Source organism: Martes martes, assembly GCF_963455335.1.
Source record: "Martes martes genome assembly, chromosome: 11".
Taxonomy (NCBI): domain Eukaryota; kingdom Metazoa; phylum Chordata; class Mammalia; order Carnivora; family Mustelidae; genus Martes; species Martes martes.
In genome coordinates, this window is record NC_137899.1 from 37,750,752 (window position 1) to 37,778,023 (window position 27,272).

The 27,272-nt window shown below is 35.0% G+C and overlaps 1 protein-coding gene across 1 annotated transcript in view; it reads left to right on the forward strand.

Annotated features, from left to right (window-relative positions):
- Positions 1-27,272, forward strand: part of AKAP9 (A-kinase anchoring protein 9) — a 187,950-nt gene that overhangs the window by 91,787 nt on the left and 68,891 nt on the right. Inside the window, exons 13-22 of the mRNA XM_080818398.1 lie at positions 677-762; positions 5,580-5,691; positions 6,157-6,355; positions 10,751-10,847; positions 12,054-12,146; positions 18,331-18,669; positions 20,143-20,367; positions 21,446-21,586; positions 22,071-22,174; positions 24,660-24,865. Coding sequence (XP_080674524.1) covers positions 677-762; positions 5,580-5,691; positions 6,157-6,355; positions 10,751-10,847; positions 12,054-12,146; positions 18,331-18,669; positions 20,143-20,367; positions 21,446-21,586; positions 22,071-22,174; positions 24,660-24,865 — 1,602 coding nt within the window. The remainder of the gene's footprint in view (positions 1-676; positions 763-5,579; positions 5,692-6,156; positions 6,356-10,750; positions 10,848-12,053; positions 12,147-18,330; positions 18,670-20,142; positions 20,368-21,445; positions 21,587-22,070; positions 22,175-24,659; positions 24,866-27,272) is intronic.

The following is a 27,272-nucleotide window of genomic DNA, read 5'->3' on the forward strand; positions in this document are numbered from 1 at the left end:
AGGACCCTGAGATCACAACCTGAGCTGAAGGCAGAGGCTTTAACCCACTGAGCCACCTAGGCACCCTCCTAAATTATCATTCTTTTTTTTTTTTTTTTTTAATAGGTAGTTTTTTGTTTTTTTTTTTTAAGATTTTATTTATTTATTTGACAGACAGAGATCACAAGCAGGCAGCGAGGCAGGCAGAGAGAGAGGAGGAAGCAGGCTCCCTGCTGAGCAGAGAGCCCGATGCGGGGCTCGATCCCAGGAACCTGAGATCATGACCTGAGCCGAAAGCAGAGGCTTTAACCCACTGAGCCACCCAGGCGCCCCAAATTATCATTCTTAAAAAGAATCCTATATTTATTTTTACAAATTGTGATCTCAGTTAATTTTTTGGTATTTTTTTCAGAGGTAAAATTTTTTCTACCCCTGTCCGTTTATATGAATAGTGAAAAAAATGTATATAAATTAATGAATACCAAAAGAAATTAGCATATTTTAATGTGAAATCATCAAGTTATCTTTCTAGCACATCTTTTACATTAATGAGATTAAAATTCTTGGTAATTAAATATATGAAGTTTACTTCTAGCCGGCAATTTTCTGAAGTAATGAGTAGATAAATAATACTTATTGAAAGAAGCAGACTTTTACTGTAAAGTGAAATTATTATAATTGTTTGTTTATCATCTAGACTTGCAAGAAAATATGGAAACTCTTCTCAACAAAGTAACAGAAGAATACAATAAACTCTTGGTACTTCAAACACAATTAAGTAAGGTCTGTGAAATGGAAAATGTATTGTTTGCCTTTATTGTGTTATGTACTATTTTGTAAGCTTCTTCATCAACCAAGAATTTCTAAAATAAGTGAACATGATAAAGATGAGGGAAAAGTGACATATTTATAATATCAATGAGCTAAAGGAATTTCTGCAAGTTGAATACTTATTTTACCCCTTTAGGGAGTTTTGGAAATCCTGATAAAATAAATATAAAATGTCAGATTGTAAACTTGGCAAAACAGTTGTATTTAATTTCACATACAACAGTTTTAAAGTAGTGGGTCTGTCTGTTTTAGAGAAATAAAGAATTAGTGTAGTTGTTGGAACATACCTAACGTGTTGTATATGTCAAATTTCTTTCAAGTAGTTTTTTTAGAAATGTGTGCATATAAAACTCAGTAAGAGTATAGATGGCATAGTATAATTTATTAACTATATCAGGAAAATAAACAGCATGTATTGGCAAAGATAAGTGTTGTAATCTTCAAGTTGTAGAAAAAATTCCAGAAGGATCTCTTTGTCTGTTTGTGATACTTTTGATGTCATTATATTAAGTTGTGTGGATTTAAAAAATTTAACAGGGAGTGAAAGTTCTATCAGTGATGAGGGATGCTGTAGCTGAAATTCTTGTTTCTTTTTTTTCTTTCTCTTCCCCTCCTTCTTTCTTGCCTTCTGTCTTCTCCTATTTCTCCTTCCTCCTTTCCATCATTCCTTTTCTCTTTCTCTTCCTGTGCAATTAAGCAAACTTCATCTTAACCTTTTCTAAAACTTGTGAACCTGCCCCAGTATCTTACAGATAACTTTGTAGGAGGTCAGGTGGATAGATAAAAATCCTTTTTTAACTCCACATTTCCCTACAATAATTGCTTTTCTGTTTTCCTTCATAGCCAAAATGTTGAACCCTATTCAGAATCATCATGCCATTTGGATTTGTGGTTTGGATTTTTTGTTTTTCTTCTGCCGTCACCCTGTTTCCAGGGACCCTTCTTCTCTACTCATATTTGGGTTTCTGAGGACTGCTAAGAAAATTAGATGCAGGTGTGGTTTGGTGACACCACATAAGGATGGTCGACATCAGTTGGACCCTCTGGATCACTTGACAATTCTTTTATGTGGTCTTCTATCCTTTCATAGTCCCTTCAGTAGATATTTCCCAACTTCACAACTTTTCCTCAAGTTGTATATTCCACTTCTACTCCCTTTTTTTCTTTGCAGTTGGCCTTAGCTCTTTTTTCTCTGCAAGTATCAGAGCTATCAATTATAAATTATCTCAGCCTGCTGCCTCTAGATCGTATGTATTTCTTTAAATCTGTGAATGCCCTAATTTATTTTCCTACTGTCTGTGAAGATGTTACTCCTTTTCATAACCAAGGTTATTTTATTTCCTATTCTTTTGTTAGTATCCCCTTCTACCTCCTCTAAGATTGATAACCTGTCCCTTCCCTCTGTTCTGTGATTTTAGCTCCTTTGTCTGTTTTTCTCTATTTCTGTTCCTTCCCCTTACACATTCCTCAGATCTCTCCTATTGAGAACATAACCCATTCTCAATCCTTCATCTTCCTTTGTGGTCTCTTTCTCCTTCACTGTCACCTTCTTTAAAAGAAAGAATAAACTACAGCCAGAAATTCCCATCACCTCCTCTCTTCTACTCCTTGTAAGCAAGCTCTCAACTAGTACTTCACTATGTTTTCTTTGGCAAAAGTCAGCAGTGATTTCCTTCCCCACCCCCAAGTTTTTAACTTAACTTCAAGTTAGTTAATAGAAGTGAATCATTGCCAGATTTCCTTTGTTTTCTTACTTCCTTGTTTTCTTTCTTTTAAAAATGTTGCTTTTCCTATGGCAGTACACAGTTGAAGCTATTAAATAGTGTAGGAGGGCTTATAGTAAGTAATCCACAGTGATGAATTTGTGAGTGAGTGAGTGATTTGTCATTTTGCCTCTTTCCTTTTAGGACAGTGAGTGGGCAGCAGTTTGCTTTGATGAGACACACACCTCCCTTCCCCAGTGCCAGAATGTAGGAGGCCTACTCTGGAACGCAAACACCCGCACTAACTTCTTTAGGTCTCCCCAGGGGAAAAAAAGTGAAAAAATGAATTTCACCTTTTTAACCCCATAAGGTAGCTACAGCCACTGAGGTATCTCAGAGATTGGTTGGGATCACACTCAGCACTACAATACATCACTGCCTAACCTGTTAGCTTCATCTTCTAATCCTGTTTTAGCCATACTGAAATACTTAGAGTGTCCCAAATGCACCTGATCTTTCACCCCTGGCCTCTATTGCATGTTGGTTTTTCTGCCAAACACTGCGCATCTACCTCCAATCTGCTTGGTGTGTTCCTACTTGATCTTCTAGTTGGTTCAGATGCTACGTCCTTTGTGTCCTTTTTACCTATCTTTCTAGACTTTTGGCATTTCTTCCTCCATTTTCTTAGCATCTGTACAAGCTTTTGCTTATTGCACTTACCTCTTTCTGTTATTTTAAATACTCCATGATCCCTGTCTTTTTTCCCTGTTCCCATAGCTCCTTGTACAAATTTGCATTTATTTTTTATTTTTTTAAAGATTTTATTTATTTATTTGACAGAGAGAGATCACAAGTAGGCAGAGAAGCAGGCAGAGAGAGAGAGGAGGAAGCAGGCCCCCCTCTAAGCAAAGAGCCTGATGCGGGGCTCGATTCCAGGACTCTGGGATCATGACCTGAGCTGAAGGCAGAGGCTTTAACCCACTGAGCCACCCAGGTGCCCCAAATGTTTGCTGAATGAATTAAGTGAAGGAATAGAAAGGTTAGGCTGGAAAGTGAAGAATTTACCTGACAGGTTTTATTTCCTTTGGGAAATAAGTGGCAAGGTCCTCTGCTGAAAGGTGCTCAAGGGGTTAGTCATAGGGTAGAGGACTTGATAAGAGTAGTACCAACTGAAATAACCTTCATCGGAAATGGCTTTTTTTTTTTTTAAACATATAATGTATTATTTGCTTCAGGGATACAGGTCTGTGAATCATCAGTCTTAAACAATTCATAGCACTCACCATAGCACATACCTCCCCAATGTCCATAACCCAGCCACCTTATACCTCCCCCCTCCCACCAGCAACCTTCAGTTTGTTTCTTGAGATTAAGAGTCTCTTTTGGTTTGTCTCCCTCCCCAGTCCCATCTTGTTTCATTTTTTCCCTCCCTACCCCCACGACCCTCCACCCTTTCCCTCAAATTCCTCATATCAGAGAGATCATATGATAATTGTCTTTCTCTGATTGATGTATTTCACTTAGCATAATACCCTCTAGTTCCATCCACGTTGTTGCAAATGGCAAGATCTTGGTTTTTTGATGGCTGCATAGTATTCCGTGTGTGTGTGTGTGTGTGTGTGTGTGTGTGTGTGTGTGTGTATTCACACACATACCACCACATCTTCTTTATCCATTCATCTGTTGATGGACATCTAGGTTCTTTCTGTAGTTTGGCTATGTGGACATTGCTGCTATAAACATCTGGATGCACATGCCCCTTCAGATCTACATTTGTATCTTTGGGGTAAACGCCCAGTAATGCAATTGCTGGGTTGTAGGGTAGCTCAATTTTCAACTTTTTGAGGAACCTTCATACTGTTTTCCAGAGTGGCTGCAGCAGCTTGCACGGAGATGCCTTTTATCCTATTACTCACCTGCTTTTTGTGGCATCTTTTGTTCATCTAGTATAGCAAGTTCAGACTCTTTCCCCTTGCTTTTCAAGTGCTTTGTAGTCTAGATCGTTCTTACTTATCCAGTGATCTTCCCCCATCCTTACCCAAATTAAACCCCTCTCAACAAGATCATTGTCTTCAGTAGTTATGTGATAGGCCATTCTTTCACAAATGCTTACTTTTTCTTCCTTATATTCTTTCCTAATCATTGCCCGAAATGACTGAGACCAAGTCAAGTTTGACTTACTCCATAATTACACAGTCTTTCTGTTATTGCCCTTAAAGTTTATTATAGTTTAGTGCCTCTCTAATTTTTTTTTTTTAAGAGAGGGATGATGGGAGCCAGGGGCAGAGAGAGAGAGAGAAACCCAAGCAGGCCCCATACACAGTACATAGCCTGAAGGGGTGCTTCATCTCTTGATCCTGAGATCATGACCTGAGCTGAAAGTAAAAGTCGGACACTTAACCAACTGAGCCCCAGTTGCTCCTCTAATTGTTTAATTTTCTTCCCCCACTAGTTGATAAATTCTGTAAGGGCAAATAATGGTATATCTGTGTCACAGTGCTAGTCCTGTAGTAGATAATTATTGAGTATGTGATGAATAACTAAATTAATACACATATGCATCTGACAAATTGCTGCCTAATTTTAAAGTAAGGAAACAACGTGAGATTTATCCGTTTTCATTATTTTCCTTACTTTTATGTGAAGAACTGCATACCAGTTGTCAGTTACCTGGAGGTACATAGATTAGATTCATAAAGTTATACTATCAGGTATTGATAAACATAAAATTTACTATGTATGAGTTGAAATTCCAAAGACCAAGTCATATTATAAATATTACCTGAACTTTATACCAAAATTCTGTGCAGTTTCTGTTTTTATATTAAAATGGACTTCTTTCTGGGTATGACCAAACAATATACTTACTAATTGCAGTGCTGTGAAGGGAATGTGAGTCATTGTCAGAAGAAAGCAAAAAATAAGTTGGAAGGGGAAATATTTGTATTAGAGTGTTAAAATTCTAAGTGATTCTGAATAACATTTGTAGTGTAAAGCTGCTTTAATATAGTTTTCAAAATGCTGAATCATATATTTATGTCACTCCTTTTCTGTTATTTTCAATAGATTCAGGGACAGGAGACAGATGATGTAAAACTTGAATTTGCAGAAGGAAACCTACCAAAAGAGGAAACAGAGTTTTTATCAACTTCTCAGATGACCAGTTTGCAAGACATTGGTAAATTTTGATTATATACCACGGTGTAGTATTTTTATACCAAATATTTGGTCATTTGATTTTTTACTTTAAAATTTGAGACAACCTAATAGTCTTTGGCATTTCATTATAATCACTCTGGTCTTAGTTTTCTCATTCTCAAAGTGGAGGGTTTGGACTATTCTTTTCTTTGATCCCTTCTCACTTACTTGTTCTTTGATTCTCAGTTGTTTTCAATTTAAAGACATGATATTGGTAGATTTAGGGGTACTACAGACATAAAGTTGGAAGAAATGATCTTGAATTACACTATTCATTTTTTTTCATCAGTCAAAATGAGTCTAAAATGACATTCTTTACTACTAAGAAAGCATTATTTTTTCAAAGAAGAATGAATAATCTCTGTAAACACAAAAAAAGTGATTGTACTACTTCAGTAAGAAATTTGTTTTGAAATGGGTATTTTCTTCTCTTCCTATAACTTAGATGTCAGTTGTGAAAGCAAGTTATCTACTCTGCAAGATTATGAAACAATTAAACAACTTGAAGGACAAGTTCAAGAATTAGAAAACCTCATATCCTCTTTGCAGCAACAGTTGAAAGAAACAGAAGAAAACTATGGGGCAGAGATCCATTGTTTGCAGGAAAGGCTTCAAGCTATTACTGTATCCACAGTTCAGCCAAGGTACCCATCCATTTACAGTCTCATTCAGCAGTATTCATAGCTCAGTAACAATCATAGCATAGTTGTTTTTGAGTAGCAAATGTAACTTAAGCAAAGTTCCTTGAAAGAGATGGGGTGCCACATTATCAAGAAATAAGAGCAGGAGATAATACTTTGAAATGTCTGAAGTAAGTGTTGTTATAAACCAAAGATATTCTATTACAGAGATTTTATTTACACCTTTATCTTATAAAGATGGTGGTTGTTGTTAATCTGCTGGATTAAATCAGAGTGTGCTTGTATTATTTATCGTATGCCTGGACTTTGCTACTTTGATGTGGGGCATACCCAAGAAATATAAGATATGATCATTTCAGTCATGGCTGGACTTTCTCCACCTAGTTGTCTAATACTCAGATTCACTATATCCAAAATAGAACTCCGGATCTTCCCCTGAAAATTTGCTCCTTCTGCAGCCATCTCCATCTAAGGTGACTCCTCTTTCTCTCCTTTTCCTTCTAATCTTTCAAGAAATCCTGTTATCTCTGCCTCCAAAATACATCTAACTGGACCACTTCTCACTAGCTCCCTGCCATCACCATCTCTTACGTGGGTTACTACAACAACTCATCTCCCTGTTTCTACCCTCTTTCCTAATGTCTGTTCTCAACACATTTCCACAACTTTGCATTTAAAATTTAAGAATTTGCTTTTAAAATTTAAGACCGATCATGTTAGTCCCATACTGTTCTTTCCTAACAATGCCTTACTCAGTCCTACATGATGGTTCCTTGTTACCACTTGGACTTTATCTCCTTGCCTGTCTCTATTGTCACACCACACATTTTCCTTGAGATCCTCAGACCATCGGTATGCTCCTGCTTCAGGGACTTCTCATTATTGTTTCTTCTACCTAGAATGCTCTTTCCCCAGGTATTTACATGCCCAACATGCTTACCTTTTTTGGGTCTTTTTGCAGATCTCATGTTCTCATGAGGCCTATCCTGATCACCCCATTTAAAGTAAAATTGCTGTTTAGAACTCTGTACACTAATTTACTGCTTAATTTTTTCCCTATTACTTAATATTGCCTGTTATATGTATGTAAAGCTGTGTATGTATAAAATTTAAAAAAAAAAGTCTATTTATATTTGTAGGGGACTTTGTTTTGTTTGCTTTATTTTCTGCCTTTTATGAAAGACTTCAGGCTTTGTAACGGTGGGGGTTTTGTCCATCTGAGTTGTTGATGTATTCCAAACCTTATAATAATTCCCTCCATGTGGTAGGTGCTCAATAAATATTTGTTAAGTGAATGAGAGAACAGCTCATAACTTAGTTAGAAGTATGCTTTAATGTTTAAACTATCTCTATAAAGTGCTCAGAGACGTCATCTAACTTTGGCTGGCTCTGCTGTTCTAGGACTGATATCTTCATAGGCGCTTATTGGAACCTCAAGCCGAAAATTTTTTTTTCTTTGAGACAAAATACTGAATGCCCACACTTGTGTGGAAGCAGTCTGTTTCTCCTTCTTTTACTCAGTGCTGGTATATAGGCTTTGGAATTATTCATCAGTCTTGGCATAGCCTTATAAAGCTTTCATCTTACTTGAGATCGGTGGTTCTTAAACTTGGCCATGCATCAGAAACAGTGGAGGTTTTTGAATACTTAAAATTAGATTACTGGATTGTACATTTGGAGAGTCAGACTCAATAGCTTTGAGATGGACCCTGGACATTTGTATTTGTAATGAGATAATTCTGATGCAGATAGTTTATGGATTGACATTTCGAAACTACGACTTTGAGTTTTCTGATATGAAAGAAAATAAGTAGATAGCAGGAAGTCTCTAATAATCAGCTACAATGTTTCAAGTAACCTTCCTTTAATTAGTGATGCTTTTTCTCTAAAACATGAAGAAAAGGGAGTTTTGTGGAAGTGAAGACTTACTTTGCAGTTATTGAATTTGAGCTTTTGCAAGTTAACCTCCCTCTCTCATAGGTTTCTGTGATATTCAGTGGAAGTGTATTGACAGTACCTTTAAACTAAGACCATTAGTTTTCTCACACCCCAGCAAAAAAGAGGTTTACTGACCCATGCTCACTCCTACTAGTGGTGATGAGTCAAAGTTATTTCTTGTAAATGTCATCACATTTTTGGATACAATTAAGATACTTTTTGAATAAAGAGTATGTGAATAAAGAGTATGCTGTTCTTCTAAGATAGATTTGAACTAGTTTAAAAAATATGCAAAAAAATAATTGAATCATTCATTTAACATATATTTGGAGCTGGCCTACTAAAGCCTCTTACAGGTATGCTAGAGCCTCATGGAATGACTATTGGCTTTAGAGTCAAATCTGCATTTGACACCTGATTTAACTTTTTACTGGTTGTATGATCTTGGGCAGATTGTTTTAACATATTTAGGTAATAACATTAGTGACAGTAAAAGTACCATTAAGATTGTGAGGATTAAATGAAATAATGACTGGAACAAGCCTTGGCTAGGTTCATGGAGGAAGCTTTATATCTATATAAAGTGGCTTTTCTCCCTCAAGGGACTTCAATCTAATCATTGAAATAGACTTACTACAAACCAATTTTTAGGAGGTAGTAGATTAAGGCATGTAACATGGTGATAGAACCAGAGTGCTGGAATTTAAACCCGGGTTTGTGTGGCATCTTTCACTGCACATTTTTGTAATAATTGCCTGTTGGAGTTGTTCTAGGGGAAATGGAAATGAAGGGATGAATATCAGATAATGGATTAGAAGGAATGTTGAGAACAAAGTGAAGGGGAAAAACAAAGATGACCTTGTGTTGTTTGAGCTAGAGAACATGGAAAACCGTGGTATGTTAATATAAATAGAGAAGTAAGGCCAGTGGGGAGTAGGACCTTAATTATAAAAGGGGAGCAGTGAGTTTGGTTTTAGCCAGATTTTTTGAATTTGGGATAAACACTTTCAAATGCTGTAAAGGTATAAAATGGAGTCATTGTGAACAAAGTACCATTTTTATTAGAGTTTGGGTCTTAATAACGATAAATAATCAGGAGGGTTTTCTAAGCTATGAAAAAAGAATCAAAACATGGAACCAAGGATCAGAAGAGTTGTATGCAAGAAGAAATGAGGAAACAGACAAAATTGTGAGATAGACAAGAACCAGGGAAGGGTAGAGAAGAAACAAAAGGGAGATGAGTTTTTACAGTCATTTAACATGAACCTAGAACACGAATAGGCAGTTCACAGCAGAGGAAACCTACAAGGCCAATAGAAGTTGAAGGATATATAATCTCAAAAATAAAACCATCATGTTCTAACAAAGTTCTAAAACTCTTAAGACTCTGTGTTGCTGAAGTTTTGGGTAAATATTTAAATGACACTGTTATGGGAGTAAAATTAATGTAACTCTTTGGAATATGGCATTATGTTGAAATTTTAAATATTAAATATTTTAATCTTATTTGTAAGATTTATCATACAGAAAATCCACAAATGTGTGCAAGACATATTTATGAGGGTTTATGTTGTAGCATTATTTGTAATAGTGAACATTTGGAAACAACCAAATGTCTGTCAATAGGGGTTAGTTATATAAGTTATGAAATGAGTTGATGATAACTTGTATCTGGCCAATTTGGGACAGAATGAAAGAAGAGGATAGGAGAGAGAAAGGAGATGCTGGGCAGGAGGGGGTTGGAATAAAGAAGGCAGCATGGGTGCATATGAAAATAGAAGTGAGAAATTGTATTACTCAGAAAAAATTATAATTAGCCCCTTTGTTCTTTTTCCCATAGTTACTAAATATTAATCTTACCTTGTTTTTATGACCCAAGTTCAACATTATAAGAAAAAAATCACCTTTTTACAAAATAATACCTGTAAAGCAATATAGAATAAAGACATGAACACCAAAAAATAAATGAATAGATTAAAAACAAAAAATATCTGGAAGTGACTGTATAAATTAAGAATCTTCCTTTTCTTGCCTCTGCTTCCCAGTTCTGCTAGAGTTAATCATTGTTACTTTTGACATGTATTCATCCAGATGTTTTTTCTGTGTGTGTGTAAATGTTTTTTTAATAAAAAATGAGATTTTACAGACTTTTACTCGGTAATAAAACTTTCTAAAAATGTCTCTCTGTACCTGTAAATAGCCCTACATCATACATTTTTAGTACACTTTCTAAAATGACATAAAATTCAATGGTGATCTGTTGAAATATTCTCTCATTCAATTGTGTTACTTTAGTTTTAAATGGAAAAATTAGTCAAAAATACTATTTAAGTCACAATACCTGTAACTCTTGATCTGTCATCTTTGTTGCCCCTGCCCTAATACACATTTTATGCACGCTGTAAATTTGAACTGACAGTAAAACTCACAATTCTAATTCCTTCACTCTCTTTTGTTTAGTTTCTCCATTGATTCAGTGGTAATAACTGAATCTGATGTCCAGAAAACAGTATATCCTGGAAGTTGTCTAAACCAGAACACTGATGGTACAGTAGAGGTATTGTATCTTTAAACTGTTGTATGCACTGATTTTATTTTTCTTACTGTCATTTTTATATCTACAGTAATTATCCAATTTAATATTTGCTGAGAGGTAAGCATAATATATAAAGTCTTATATAAAAGACCCAGAATAATGTATAAATAAAGAAATTTAATGTGTTTTCGTAGCATAGGACTAACACAGTTAAAATTGAGAGTTTTTTCCCCCCTAAATATGTTCTAATTTAAAATTTGTCTTGTTTTGTATAACATTAGCTGTGTTAACAAATTAGTTTCAGTGCCCTTGCCAACAGCTTTTCTTGTCACTATAGGAAGTTGAGCCAGTCCACGTCTAGAATAGTATTTAGGAATCCTCAAAATTCCCAAAAGATGTTATGGTTAGGACAATAAACGAGGCTTCCTTCAGGACAGGGCATCTGATATATAAAAGCCCCTCATCTTTTACAGTTATAGGCCAGCTGGCTAAAGCACATTCTGCCTGTCCTCAACATTTTATATACTGCCATTTCGTAGCCACTTTTCTGAAACTTGCAGCTGCAAAACCCTGATCTTAATTCAGTAGATTTTTGATTCTTAACTCCTATAGAAAACAAAGATCATTGCATTCTCTTGTTTTGGATAGAGAGGAGAGATGTTGGCTACATATCTTGATACTTCTATACTCAACCTCTATGGAGTATTCAGATAATTAATAAACAGCTTTGATGCTGAGAATATGTTTCTATTTTTTTTTAACTTTATGTTTTTTCTAGTTGTAAAGGTAATTTGTATTTGCAGAGAATTGGACAGTATTAATAAATATTAGGAAGATAAAAATTGCTTATAATTTCATAAGCAAAGATAGTGTTAACATTCTTAAAATTAAATACTACTTAATTATATTTATGAAGTGTCTTTATTGCACTGTAGAACTGTGTTTTGGTAATTAGAATATATAAATATATTTCTCACTTAGCATCATTAAGTTCAGTGTAGTAAGTACATTTTTTGTAAGTACATTATTTAGTAGAATTGTACACTAGAATTATTCACCAGAATTATTGTTTTTAATTAAGAGCAGAACTAAAACGTACTTATTGGAACTTCACAGAAGTTTTCTAAGAAACATTGATCTTTTGAAGATATTTGAGGGTAGAAGTTTAAAAATAAGTGATGTATAATTAGTATAAACAAGTATGTTATATTTTGCTTTTTAATTTAGTTTTCTGATGATTTTGGAGTGAAACAGGAAACAAATATGGTTAAGTTGCTGGAAAAACAGTACCAAGAACGATTAGAAGAAGAAGTAGCTAAGGTAAGTTTATACTTTGGCAGGTTATTATGGTTTATATTCCCTTCAAGCCTTCAAAAAACATAGATTTTAGGGGTGCCTGGGTGGCTCAGTGAGTTAAAGCCTCTGCCTTTGGCTCAGGTCATGATCCCAGGGTCCTGGGATCAAGCCCCACATCGGGCTCTCTGCTCGGCAGGGAACCTGCTTCCTCCTCTCTCTCTGCCTGCCTTTCTGCATACTTGTGATCTCTGTCTGTCAAATAAATAAATAAAATCTTTAAAAAAAACAAAACATAGATTTTATTGATAGTAATGCACTTTTTTTTAAAGTTTAACTATTTTAGTAGTCTCTATACCCAACATGAGGCTCGAACTCATGACCCTAGAGTCAAATGCTCCACTGATCAAGGCACTCAGGTACCCCTGCACTTTATTTTTTAAAAGTTTTATTACATAGCTTACCTTTAAATTGTCAGCTACTGGTATCAACCGCATTTGCCTTTAAATGGATTGTTCTGTGAATTTTTCTTTAAGAAAAGCATTTTTCTTAATATGGGATAGTAATTAGAAACTTTTCAGGGACGTCTTGGTGGCACAGTTGGTTAAGCATCTGCCTTCAGCTCAGATCATGATCTCAGGGTCTTGGGATCTAGCCCCATATCGGGTTCCCTGCCCAACAGGAAGTCTGCTTCTCTGTCTCCGTCTCCCTCTCCCCCTGCTTGTGCTCTCTCCCTCTCGTGCTCTCTCTCAAATAAATTAATAGATCCTTAAAAAAAAAAAAAGGAACTTTTTAGAATGCCATAACAAGTCTTTATAAATTTGTTGCCTTGTGAGTAAAACCCTGTAATGGAGTTTCACCTCCCCTGAAGGTGGGGGATATGGTAGGAAATGAGATAGAAAGTGGTTAGTCTTCTATATAATCTCTTTGCTTATCTCCTCCCAGGGAAATTACTATAATGTTAACTATAGATACCGTTAGCTACTATGCCCAGAGGTATTCTTTTAAACTCTTCTTTCTTTCTCTCTCTCTCTCTCAAATAAATAAGTAAATTTTTAAAAAAATAAAATGCATATGCCTGATTAGGGTCTTATATTGGAACAGTTAAATTCTGATTTTCTTTGCTGCTTTTTTATAATACTTCGGCTGTTCCAGTATAACAATCCCCGAGGATATGGGCACTTTAAAGGAGGAGGATTGATAAGGTATACAGGAAATACATAAGGAATTAGATTAAACATAAATTAGAAGGGGAAGACCCAAGGAAATATTATGGGCTGAAGGACTTAATCATTTCTGTATTTGTATTGAATGTTTGCTTCTTGGAGATCAAAGTAAAAAGTGAGGCACCATAGCTCTCCTTATCTAGTTCTTTAAAGAAATGTAGATTTTATCTTGCACGTTGCTCTTACAAAAATTTCTCAAGTGAAATGTGATAGCAGGGCATCATAGCAATTATGAGCATGAGGCTTGATATAGGATATACCATGCTTTAAATTCTTGTTCTTCTGACTTACTAGATTTATGATCTTAGGAAAGTTACTTAACTTCTGAGTCCATTTTCTCTGTGTGAAAAGAGGGGAAAAAATGGAATAAGTAATTTTTATAAGGATTCAGTGAACTAATCTACATAAACCACCTAGCAGATGATAAAGACTCATAAATGAAATTTTTAAAGTAGTCATATTGCTGTGATAATGGTGATGTTATAAATATGTATTTTTTAAAGATTTTATTTATTCATTTGAGGCAGAGAGATTGACAGAGGATGAGCAGGGGGAGAGGCAGAGGAAGAGGGAGAAGCAGACTCCTGCTGAACCAAGAGCCCAATGGGGGACTCTACCCCAGGACCCAGGGATCATGACCAGAGCTGAAGGTAGATGTTTAACCATCTGAGCCACCCAGGTGCCCATAAATATTTTTTTGTAAGACATTAGTCAGCTAAGCAGATAGCAGAGCACCAAAATGTATAGGTCATTGAAAACTGTCCCTAAGACATCCAAGGTACTGTGGTCCAAGAGATTCAGCTTGATTCTAGAATAATGCAGATTGTTGACATTCACTACCAGTACTGATAGGATTATACTCTACCCTATACTCTTAGATAGGATGTGGAAAAAGATTGAGAACCCTTGTTTCAAAAATACAGGGTATATAGAAGAAGCCCAGTTAGGGGTAGCGATTCCTAATACACATCATATTAGATTCAACCTGTGATTTGTGTACTTACTACTGAAAATAAACGTTTATTTACATTTCACTGCCAGACAGTGTTTTAAGTGCTAGGGTATAGCAGAGGTAAAAGGAGATGAAGTGTTTGCTCCCATAGATCTTACATTCTAGTTGGTGCAGATAGGCCCTGTATAGATGGTGGTAAGTACTATGAAAAGAAAACAAACCTGGATAAGGAAGGTTTAAGGAGAGAGGGCTGTCTAGGAGAAGGAATAAAAAATGGAAAAGACAGGGGAATTGAGTAGATTTGCCCAGTGTCCTGAAGGGCTCATGCAAGGGTAATAGTTACAGATTTAAAATAAGACCAGTCAGCTTGGTTGGATTTTTTTTTTCCCTCCTCAGCTAAGCTCATTTTACACAGGCAGAGAGTACACAGAGTCACCTGTAATCACAGGTGGAATTTCCTTAGATAGGATAGTGAAATGGAAAGGAGAGAATAACGAGGTAATTGAGTCTTCCAGTTGAGTTTTTTTAGATTTCAGACCATACAGCTCTTTTAATTATTTGTTACTCTTTTCTAGCTAAAGAAAGTGATCTTTATGATACAAACTTTTCAAAAGCTTCCTTTGTGACCTAACATGGCCACATTTTTGTTGTTGTTATCATCTTTCCTGAGGTATAATTTGCATATAATGAAATTCACCAGCTAAGTGCAAAATTTGGTGAGTTTTAACAGATGTTTAGTTATGAAACCAACTCAAAATGGAGATGTAAAACATTTCCATCACCCCCAAGTTTGTTCATATTCCTTTGGAGATAGTCACCTTCTTTTTATATTGCTGGATTCTGTTTGCTAATATTTTGTCAAGGGTATTTGTTTGTTTTCTTGAGGAACATCATCCATAGTTTTGTTTTTTTGTACTGTCTTTGGCTATGATATCAGGATAATGCTGGCCTTGTAAAGTGTTGAAATATATTCCCTCTTCTATTTTCTGGAAGAATTTATGTAGAATTGGTTTTATTTTATTTTATTTTAGGGGAGAGGGGTTGAGGGAGAGGGACAAGCAGACTCTGCACCGAGCACAGAGCCCAATGTGGGGTTCAGTCTCACGACCCTGAGATCATGACCTGAGCTGAAATCAAGAGTAGACATTCAACCAACTGAGCCATCCTGGCATCGTGATACTATTTTATTCTTAAATATTTTGTAGAATTTGCTAGTGAAACCAACAGGGCCTGGAGTTTTCCTTTACAGAAGGCTTTGTTAAACTAGGAATTCAATTTCTTTAATAGATTTTTTTTTTTTTTTAGATAATCTATTTCTTTTTGAGTGAGCTTTATTAGTTTGTGTCACTTGAGGAATTGGTCCATTTCATCTAAACTGTTGAATTTATGTTGGTGAAGTTGTTTATACTATTCCTTTATCACTTAATGTTTGTGGGATCTGTATGTTATCTCTGTTTTCTCTTTTTTCTTTCTCATTCGGGCTAGAAGTTTATCAGTTATATTGATATTGTCAAGGATCCAGCTTTTGGGTTTTCAAAAAATTGCTTTTGTTTTACTTTCATTGATTGCTTTTCTTTATTTTTTACTTGTTTCTGCTTGCTTTCGGTTTAATTTGCTTTCTTTTTCAGGTTTCCTAAAAGACCTTTCCTCTTTCCTAATACATATATTTAACTGCTCTAAGTTTCCCTTTAAGCACATCTTTAAACTGCGTTCAACACATTTTCATTCAATCAAAATATTTGATTTCTTTTGTGACATCTTTGATTTGTGAGTTACTTAGAAATATGTTGTTAAATTTCTACATTTTAGGGTTTTTCAGATTTCTCCCTTTTAATTTAATGTATAATTTTTTATTTCTTTGTGGTCAGACATACCTTGTGTGATTTCAGTTTACTTTTTTTTTTTTTTTTAAAGATTTTATTTATTCATTTGACAGAGATCACAAGTAGGCAGAGAGGCGGGCAGGGAAGGGGAAAGCAGTCTCCTTGCTGAGCAGAGAGCCCGATGTGGGACTCGATCCCCGGACCCTGAGATTATGACCTGAACCGAAGGCAGAGGCTTAACCCACTGAGCCACCCAGGCGCCCCTCAGTTTACTTTATTGCCCTAAATATGTTCTGGTTGAATGTTCCGTGCACACTTGAAAAGAATGAGTATTCTGCTGTTGTTGAGACTTCAAGTTTTCCTCTGGTATTACTTCTTTTCAGCCTGCCTTGGCAACAGATTTGGCATACAACATACTGTATGTCATCTAATTTTTGAATTGTATATTGAACATTTTGAATATTGTATGGACACTGAGTCTTACAATATTCTGGAAAATGTGAATTCTTTTTAAAAAATAGTCCAGATAGGGACAGACCACAAGTTCTGTTTCACCTTCCTCACACAAATTTCTTCAACTTTTGATGCCCTCTGCAGTTTGCTTGCTTTTGTTTACTTTTCAGATCTCTCTGGTAATTGCTTTTATATTTTGTTCACTTTTCAGTTGTGGGAGAGAGGGGCCGTAGTGGGTTTCATTTGTGCTAACTAGAATTACAAATCTGTCTTATTTTTTTTATTCCACAATTTAGATAGAATTATTGCTTCATACCTATCAGTGTTTAGATTTATCTACATATTTACAAAAAGAAATTTTAATGCTCCAATCCTTTTTGCATCTAATGGCTGCCTTCTAGGATCTTTTTCTGCCTTTTGAGGGACATCCTTTAGAAATTCTTTTACTTACAATCTACTAGGAGTAAACTGTTTTTATTTGTTTTTATTTCATGCCTTTATTTTGCTTTTATTCCTGAAAGATGGTTTTATTGACCATTCAAATCTGGGTTATTTTAATGTCAGAACTTTAAAGATAACCTTTCATTGTTTTCTGATTTCCTCTTGTTTCTGCTAAGAAAGTCCTTGTCATTTTAATTGTTGTTCCCCTCATAGTTAATACATCTTTTTATTCTGGAAACTTTTAAAAACTTTTTGGTGTTCTCTTTATTTGTCCTTCCAAGATTCATTTGCCTTCTCCATTAGGAACGATGCCTTATGTAGTCTCATCTATTACCCATGAAAGAGTTCCTTTCCATTATTCTCTAATATATCCTCCTGACACAGTGGTTAGATGTTGGATGAACATTCCCACTCTATCCTTCATCTCTTTGCTTTTCTTTCATATTTTTAGTCTTTTTGTCTGTGTTGCATTCTTAGTATTGAGAGACAAGCAGATCAGATTCAGGACAGGAAATTAAAGTAAAAGCTAGTCTTTGAGGTCTTACCACTAGTTGGAGAAGATTAAAGGCATGTAAAATAGAGAATATCTCTGTCACTTTCTGTAGGATTTCTTTTAGTTTAAAACCGTTTTGAGGGGCGTCTGGGTGGCTCCATTGGTTAAGCATCTGCCTTTAGCTCAGGTCAGATCCCAGGGTTCTAGGATCAAGCTCTGCATCAGGCTCCCTGCTCAGCAGGGAGTCTGCTTCTCCCTGTCCTTCTGCTCCCTCCTTCCCCTGCTCATACTCTCTCTCTCTCTCTTTCAAATAAATAAAATCTTAAAACTTAAATAAATAAATAAAGCCATTTGACTGGTAACTTGCTTTTTAAATTCTTGCTGGTATGATGTGGATGGAACTAGGTGGTATTATGCTAAGCAAAGTAAGTCAATCAAGAAAGACAGTTATCATATGATCTCACTCATATGTGGTATTTAAGAAGCAAAACAGGAGATCATAGGAGGAGAGAGGAAAAAGTAAAACAAGACAAAACCAGAGAGGGAGACAAACTGCAAGAGACTCTTAATTGTAGGAAACAAACTGAGGGTTGCTGGAGGGGAAGCAGGTGGAGGGGAAGCAGGTGAACGGATGGGGTAACTGGGTGATGGACATTAAGGAGGACATGATGTAGTGAGCACTGGGTATTATAAAAGACTGATGAATCACAGGCCTATACCTCTGAAACCAGTAATACATTATATGTTAATTAATTTAAATTTAAAAAATATTTAAATTCTTGCTGATATTTATAAATCTAATCCTTTTTGTTTATTTCTTTAGGTCATTGTGTCAATGAGTATAGCATTTGCTCAACAAACTGAACTATCTAGAATAACTGGGGAAAAAGAGGATACTACATTGTCAAAACAAGCACATGCTTTCTGTCAGCAAGAACATTTAAATGAAATGAAATTATCAGAGGGTCAAACTTTTGAAGCAATGGGCATGAAATTTAAAGAAGAATTTAAACCACTTAGTAAAGAGTTAGGGGAAGATGGAAAGGAAGTTCCGTTATCAAACAATGATAATCTTGATGATATACTAGAGTCGAAGGACCGTGAACTGACTATTTCAGAAGAAATGTTCTCCAAAGATAAAACATTTCTAGTCAGAGGACCTGTAAGTATGTTTCCTTGTATAAAAAATTGTGGCTTCCTTCACGATAAAAATATTACCAGTAATTAATGTTCCTTAATGGGAAAGGAAGGTATCTAATCTAGTCTTGACTTAGGGATTCGAATTATGAATATGTTTTATTACTTACATATGAATAAGTGATTTAATACTATTATTAAATAAAACAAGTCTGGTTCATAGTATTGTTAATCTTGTACATATTGTGAATGGTAAAATCTCATTATAAGTTATACCTGCATTATTTTTGTTTCAGTCAATTTAAGATTAATTGTCTTATAGTTTAGCAATATGTATGGATAAAATATTTGCTTCATTTAATGTGATGATATCACAAGGAAATAGCTACGTGTTTAAGAAGAAATTTAAAATACTGTACTCTACTAATTCTCCTCTTCTTTGCTTACTCATTAATGGAGGATCTATTCTGTCTATACCACCACCATTTGTGCATTTAGCAAAGTAGTAAATCCTACATTTTAAAATTACTTAAATCCAAGTTTTTTATTAATGTTCAGGATGTGTTGTCTTGTTTAGAGGCATATTCAAATAAAATTGTCAACTTCTACATGAAGTGCAAAACTAAGGTATTTGTGAAAACCTCTTTAGTTTACCAGCAACTATTCATTTAAGTAGTAGTTCTTTGGGAATTGAAGTACTTGTGAACTTCATTAAGGAGTTTATTTCTTATGAGTTTGAGAAAGTGGAATATAAAGCTTTTATTTCCAAATAAAAATCATTAAAAATTGTTTCTTATCAAGCAGTTCTCTGTAGTACTATGATAACCATTGCATAATATAAGTAGGTAAAATTTTTGGGGCACCTGGGTGGCTCAGTGGGTTAAGCCTCTGCCTTCGGCTTGGGTCATGATCTCAGGGTCCTGGGATCGAGCCCCGCATTGGGCTCTCTGCTCAGCAGGAGCCTGCTTCCCCCCCCGCCCCCCCGCCTGCCTCTCTGCCTACTTGTGATCTCTGTCTGTCAAATAAATAAATAAAATCTAAAAAAAAAAAAAAAAGTAGGTAAAATTTTTCATGTTTTATAAATATAATTTTAAATTATAAATATTCCATTTATATTATCTCTCCATCATAAAATGTCAGGAGGGATAATGGAGTTATAGCTTCATTAAGAGCAGAGGGCATCCTGAGGATTTTTAATTTTTATTCTCCTCCTCCCATAAAATCAGATTGCATCTAAATGACTGCTAAACAACTCTTTTGTTTTTAGAGAATAACATGTGTAATGATAATAAACTAACTTTACACCAAATTGGAATTATAATGAAGACAGATTTCTTTTTTTTTTTTTTAACTTTATGTTTTAGTTTAGTTTAGTAAAGCACATCAGGTGCTTTGTGGGTTAGAATTGCTTTCATATTTTTTTCTAATGATGTTGATGCTGACAGATTTCCATGAAATGTTTTATGCATGCTGCCTTTTTTTTTTTTAAATAATGTAGATCCATGATGAGATTTTGGTATCAAGTATGGATGCTTCTAGACAACTAATGTTAAATGAGGAACAATTGGAAGATATGAGGCAGGAACTTGTACGACAATACCAAGAACATCAGCAGGCAACAGAACTGTTACGGCAGGCGCACATGCGCCAGATGGAGAGACAGCGAGAAGACCAGGAACAGCTGCAAGAAGAGATTAAGAGACTGAACAGACAATTAGCCCAGGTATGGGACTTAGAGGCCCTTTTCTCCCCAATTAAAATAACAATATTCTTTATATAGCCTTTTTTTGAAAGTCAGAATTATTGCCAAGATACAAATAAATACAAATATTTAACATCAGGAACAGACTCCATCAGCACAGCAGCCTTAAATCTTGTTAGGAACACCTGACTCAACTTTGGAGTGCCTGTCCTCTGTGCCATTTTATTTATCTGCCTTTTTTGCCATTGGAAAAATGGCTACAAGGTTGTTTGTATGTTTGTTTTGAATCATTCCATTGACCATACAAAACAAAAGCACTTTGACAATTTTGGAAATTCTTTGTGCTAAGATGCAGTTGATAGTCATTTTTCCTATATTCATTTCTAGTTTTGTGAGTCCACCAATTAGCATCTCCAAGATTTACCTTTATCTATCTTTAATCTGTCTTTTTAATCATGAATGGGAATCTGAAGTAGTATGTTCTGGAACATACTACATGTCCAAGGAAACATCTCTTCTTGATTTGAGAAATGCAGATTTATTTACATAACATTCTTGTCCCTTTTCTTACTCCTTGGTATTTGGGAGCTGGATTCTTATCAATTGCTATATACAGTGTACTCACAAAATCATTACAGAAAAGCAAGAAATATTTATATAGAAGTTCCTATAAAAACAAATTTATTCAATTTATCTTGGAAACTTAAATGAGAATAAAAAAATAGAGAAATCTTGAAATGTGTTCTTTCAAATATAGAATAATAAGAAAATTGGGAGTTGAACATAAAACATATCATTTGGAAAAATTGGTGTTGCTTTTCTTCATCGCATTTTGTGAATTTAAGCCTGATTTTTCAATGCAAAATTGGCATATAAAAATAATATTAATTGAGCTTCACAAATTCCTGAATTAGCTTTTTTAAGTTTCAAATTTTGCATTGAACTTTATATGTGCTTTTAACCCCTAATCATGGGATGTAACTCATAGGTAGAAAGGGCTTCTTGGTTCTAGGGGGTTAAAAGAAATCTGCTAATTATTTCTGCTTTTTTTTTCTTCTATCGCAAACAATATTCTCTCATGACCTTTTTTCTTATTTAGAGATCCTCAATAGATAATGAAAACCTGGTTTCAGAGAGAGAGAGGGTGCTTTTAGAGGAGCTGGAAGCACTAAAGCAGCTGTCTCTAGCTGGAAGAGAGAAGCTGTGTTGTGAGCTGCGCAACAGCAGTACGCAAACACAGGTAGTATGGACTTTGGCCCACCTAGGAGCAGTGGATCAACAATGCAGTAGGATCTGTTTGTCTTTGTTGTTGGTATGAATGTGTTTTTATAGGTGTTGAGCTTAATGTATTTGTGATTATTTACATCCAAGGTAGGTGGAGTCAAGATTTTTACCTTCCATTTAAGGTAATTTGCATAGGACATTACTATAGCAGCAACTATTGTTTCACCAGGGAGCAACCTAACAAACTTAATGACACACTAGAGCATGCATTAGTTTGAACCCATTAAACTTCTTTTCATCTCTGCATTAGGTTGCTTATCTTTTTTGATAATGCTAATCCCTTAATAAAATGTAGTTAAATATTATTTGGAAGATTATCTATTTTGCCTGCAGAGTTTTCTGTCTCACCTCATAACAATGTAGAAGAACGACATGGTTTTTCCCAGATGACAGGTTTTCTTTCTGTTTTGTCCTCTCTGCCTTTACATAAACTTAAGCAGAATGCAAATGAAAACCAAGAGGAAATTGAAGAACAGATCTTTAAAGAAAAGGAGTCAGACAGAAAACCTGAAGATGTGCCTCCTGATATTCTGACCAATGAAAGGTATGCAGAATGTGTATCTTTTTGGTACAAAGGGAATTAAATAGTTGTTTCAGTGTGGTAAACTTTGTCCTTATTTTGATCTTGTACATTTATTTGTCCATTTTACTGTGTATGTAAAGAATTGTCAGGTTTTGATTGTTAAACAGAACAATTTTTAAAAATCTTTTTTATATGTAAAGTAATTTTTGTTTGGATATTGACCATGTACTTATCTCAGCAAATGATAAGGCATTATTTGATTATTGAACCTTTCTTGATTAATTTTATTCTGCTCATATGCCATTTTTTATCCTAAAAAACACAATTGCACTTATGAGTACATTTCTTCACTTCATGGACATGCATTCAATGTAAGCCACCCACTTGCTTGTGATGAGGAAAAAAAATGAAGTGTGATAGTCTGCGATTAGCTTCTTTCTTTCATTTACTGCGTATCAGATGAGAACTTTTAATCCATATCCCACTTTTATAGAGGAATAAATTAATGATCCGATGTTAACAAAACTTTCCCTGACTTGATTTTGTAGATGTTAATATATAAGTGTAAAATATTAAATGAGAATTTACCCCCATATTAAGGACTGTAAGCATATTTTAAAATTTGTTTTGTTCAAATGAAAATAATTTCTTTAATTTCAAATTAAACTAATACCTACTAACTTAATTTCCTCCTTTTCCAATTTCTGTGACTGTCAACCCTCTGTGTCCTCCTAACCTCCTTCCTCAGCTTGCATGGAGGAATTTGGCCCCTAAGATTTTGGCTTCCCCATTGGATCATCAGTATGGAACACAGTCAGTATGGAACTCAAACAAGAAAGACAGTGTATGAAAATTAGAGTTACCATGGCAATATAAAATAAACCTTGTTTATTTTATATTATTTATCTCTGATTGGTATATTTTTAAAACAATGTAGTGTTTAATTTTTAGGAATTTTTGCAGCAAGTGCTAATAAATGAGTATTCATATTTATTTCTCTTTACCATCATATTAATTTTAACTACTTTTCTTACTTAGAAATATTTTCAAATTATCCTAATCCTGAGGCATTTGGGGCTTTAACAAAACCTAAGAAAAAGTTAAATAAAACCCTTGACTGACTTACTACTAACTGAATTACTTAGAGTTTTATTTTTAATGCTGGTCTCATGTAAGCAGAGAACTTGATCTAGGTACGAAAATAGAACTGTCTCTCTCACTTGACAAATACTGAAGGAAAGGTTGTCTGTTTATTACCTTGTCTTAAAATAGTTATGTCATGTGCCTGTGAAAATAGATATCCTTTAACCTGATTTTTGGTGATCTCCCACAGTGTGAAGTTGAGAGAGCAAACTGTCTTAGACAGAGGACCTTTACCATGAAAGTCTCCTACTTTATCTATATGTATTAAGTATAAAGTTTGCCACTGTTATAGTACTCTTATTGAATTAAGCTATGAGGACAAGAGAATTGTTTAGCTATTCCAAAGGTTAATCACATAATCTTCTGAATCAGCATTTATGGAAGTATATTTCTTGACATGAAAAGGTATTTGTGTCAAGCAAAAAAAACAAAACAAAACATAAAAACTCTTTGTCCAGGATAATTCCATTTTTGTTTTTAAAATGAATATATTTATGAGATAGAGGGGAAGGCTAGAAAGATAGGCATTAAAATGTTAACAGTGATTATTTTTGCTGAGATATTTAGGTGGGTGGTTAGCAATATTTTCTAATTTTTTTGAAAATGAAAATGTTTGACATCTTTTTAAAAAGACAGATGCACTATTAATTCCATTTGGTTGAAAATGAATTCTTTCTACTGGCTGAAATGAATATGGTTTATATAACTTGAGAAATTTGTGTCTCTGGAGCTGATATAATAAAGAATGTCCTATGATATTCCCTCTGGTGTTGGCAGATAGTGATATTGCACAATAGACCTTTTTAAGAACAGGTCTCTGCCTGTTTTTGTAATTTAATTATTTAGATTATCACCAGGAAGTTGTAGAAATACACATATTTCTGGTGGGATTTTTAAATTATATTCTAAATTATAGGTTTGAAACAAAGAAGATTAAATGTGAAACATGTATAAGAACCATAAAGAACCATAAAACCACATATCAGCTTGCATGTGCTTGTTTACTACCACAGTTTTTAAAACTTAACTTTTGTATCTCCTTAAAATCTTCTAGTTTAGAAACTTTACTAGCTTAAAACTTTAGTTGTATGATTTCTTTAAGGTCAGTACAGTATTGCACATTTGTAAAAAAAAAAAAAAAAAAGTTCACTGATAGACCAAAAATTTTTAGAAGAAAACAAATTTTATAATGTAATTATTAAATAAAAAACAAAAGCACTTCATTTAAGTCTAGTAGCATATTTTAGTAGAGAAGATCATATGATATTTTTCAAGTCATATTTTGTGGTACATTTTTTGTGGAACACAGCAAAGTGTGTCAAAAAGATTAAACATTTTAATAAATGTTTCTTTGTCTATACAGATTTGCGCTTCAGAAAGCTAATAACAGACTCCTAAAGATCCTCTTAGAAGTTGTAAAGACAACAGCAGCTGTTGAAGAAACAATTGGTCGCCATGTTCTTGGTATTCTAGATAGATCTAGTAAGGTCCAGTCATCTGCCAGCTTGATTTGGAGGTCAGAAGCAGAGGCACCTATAAAGTCACGTATCCATGAGGAACACACAGGAGGTACGAGTTATGTATGCCATTGAGACTACCATAAATTATCCTCAGTAAATCTTTCTGAATTCAAGGCAGTTTTGCTATGTGTTGAAAATACAGAAGAGACAATATTAAAGTTTTTTCCAACAAAAAAGTCTTCAGACACAAATACTTGGGAGCCACTATTCTCAAAACACCATTATTGTATAGCATTTGCAATGTTATCTTGGAGTTGTTGTAGATACCCAGATTTAACTACTTTGTTATATAAACCAGAGACTGTTTAATTTCTCCACCATAAAAGAAAAATTCCAGATCACTTCTCAGGACTCTTATCAGTAGCCATGAGATAGTGGGAACATCCTGAAACCATCCTATAAGATGAGTAATAAAGAACTTTGAAGAATCAAGCATCAGTTTCACATTTCTGTTCAGATAGTTAGAAGGAAGTTTTGATAAGAAACCTAAGACTTGATCTTTAGACTGTCCTCTGTTAGCTCCTTTCTTCCTCTCGGAAAAGTGTTTTTGAAGTATGACAATATGTATGGATCCAGAGGTTAGGTCCTAACATGACATAGCTCTCTTCCTAATTCTCCCTTCTTCCAGCCGTGTGGGCTGGGCTCCTCTTCGAATGTCTTACTTTAATGCTACTGACATCTACCCTCTTGTTTTTTAATTCCTTATTGATGAGGGAATCAGACAATCAAAAGGTGAGAAAGTTTTTGTCAGATGGGGAAAGATAGGGTCTGGACTCTTGGATCAGCAGATCAGGTCCATACTTTACTACCATTCCACACCCAAGCATTCTCCCCAGTTAGAGGCTAACCTTCTAAAAATGCAAATATTTGCAATTTTTGAGAGCATTCTGTTTAAGTTTCATATGGAGAAATGAGAAGAAATTATCCCACTTACAGAAAGTTTACCTAATTACAAGCTGGCCAGCTGGCCAGAGCCTGTTTCCAAGTGCAGAGAAAACTCCGTCAGTTGAGTACAAAGATAATTTTAAAAACCTCTTGGGGCACCTAGGTGGCAGAGTTGGTTGAACCTCTGACTTTGGGTTTGGGCTCAGGTTGTGGTCATATATCAAGCCCTGCATCAAGCTCCACCCTCAGCATCTTGAGTTTCTTGAGTTTCTCTCTCCCTCTCCCCCTCTCACTCATACTGTCACTCTGTCTCCCTCTAAAATGAATGAATAAATCTTTAAAAATTTTTGAAAAAAAAAAAACCCTCTTAATAAAATAAGCTGAAATAATACTGAATTTTTAAACTTTCTTTCAAATTCATTCAAACTTTGTAGAAGTATTTTTTCAAATTCACTCTCTGTTAAGCTCTCAATGAAGGGCTGTTTTATTTCTACATATAGATCTTGATGTATAGAAAAGAATTAGGTAACACTTTCTTGGTCTTACTGTAAAAGTGTTTATCAAACTAGTTAGGATGACCACTAATGTCATTTGGGGACATTTAAAGATACATTTTGCATCTTGAAGGAAATATTGGATTAATAGAATTTATCATTTAAAACTGAATTTTCTGATAAACTTAGAAGAATATATTGGCTTTCAGACAGAGATCACAAGTAGGCAGAGAGGCAGGCAGAGAGAGGAAGGAAAACAGGCTCCCTGCTGAGCAGAAAGCCCGATGTGGGGCTCGATCCCAGGACCCTGGGATCATGACCTGAGCTGAAGGCAGCTGCTTAACCCACTGAGCCACCCAGGTGCCCCAGAAGAATATATTGGCTTAAAAAAATTGACACTGGAGGTGCCTGGGTGGCTCAGTGGGTTAAGCCTCTGCCTCCGGCTCAGGTCATAGTCTCAGGGTCCTGGGATCGAGCCCCACATGGGGCTCTCTGCTCAGCGGGGAGCCTACTTCCTCCTCTCTCTCTCTCTCTGCTTGCCTCTCTGCCTACTTGTGATCTCTGTAATAAATAAATAAAATCTTTAAAAAAAAATTGACACTGTTCCATTTGTAAGATTTTTTTTTTTAATGTTCCTTCATATTTTTCATGGAGTCTTATTGTAAAAACTCGAACTTGTGAAATATTTCTTTTATGTCTCATTTAATATGACAGAAAAAGTTCAGTCTTACTCTGATTATGAAACAACATTTGCTTTTCAGTTTTTATGTATGACTTTTTATTGTAGGTAATAGCACTTGTGATGTGTTTTCAGCTTTCAAGTCCAAACTTGTTTAGATTTTACGCATGTATGGACTTGTTAACTCTCTAAAAAAGTAAATAATTGATTTGCTAATGTGTGCTTCCTCATAAGAGTAACCTAGTTTATGAAATTAAAGGGAGATTTCGAGCCAATGTGAAATCAGTTGAACCTGAATGAATATTAAAGTAGTTCATAACAGTAAGTTCCCTTAGGATATGTTGAAAGAAAAGTTCTTTGAGGCCTGCACTGTGATGGCTCAGTGGAAGAATGCTCAC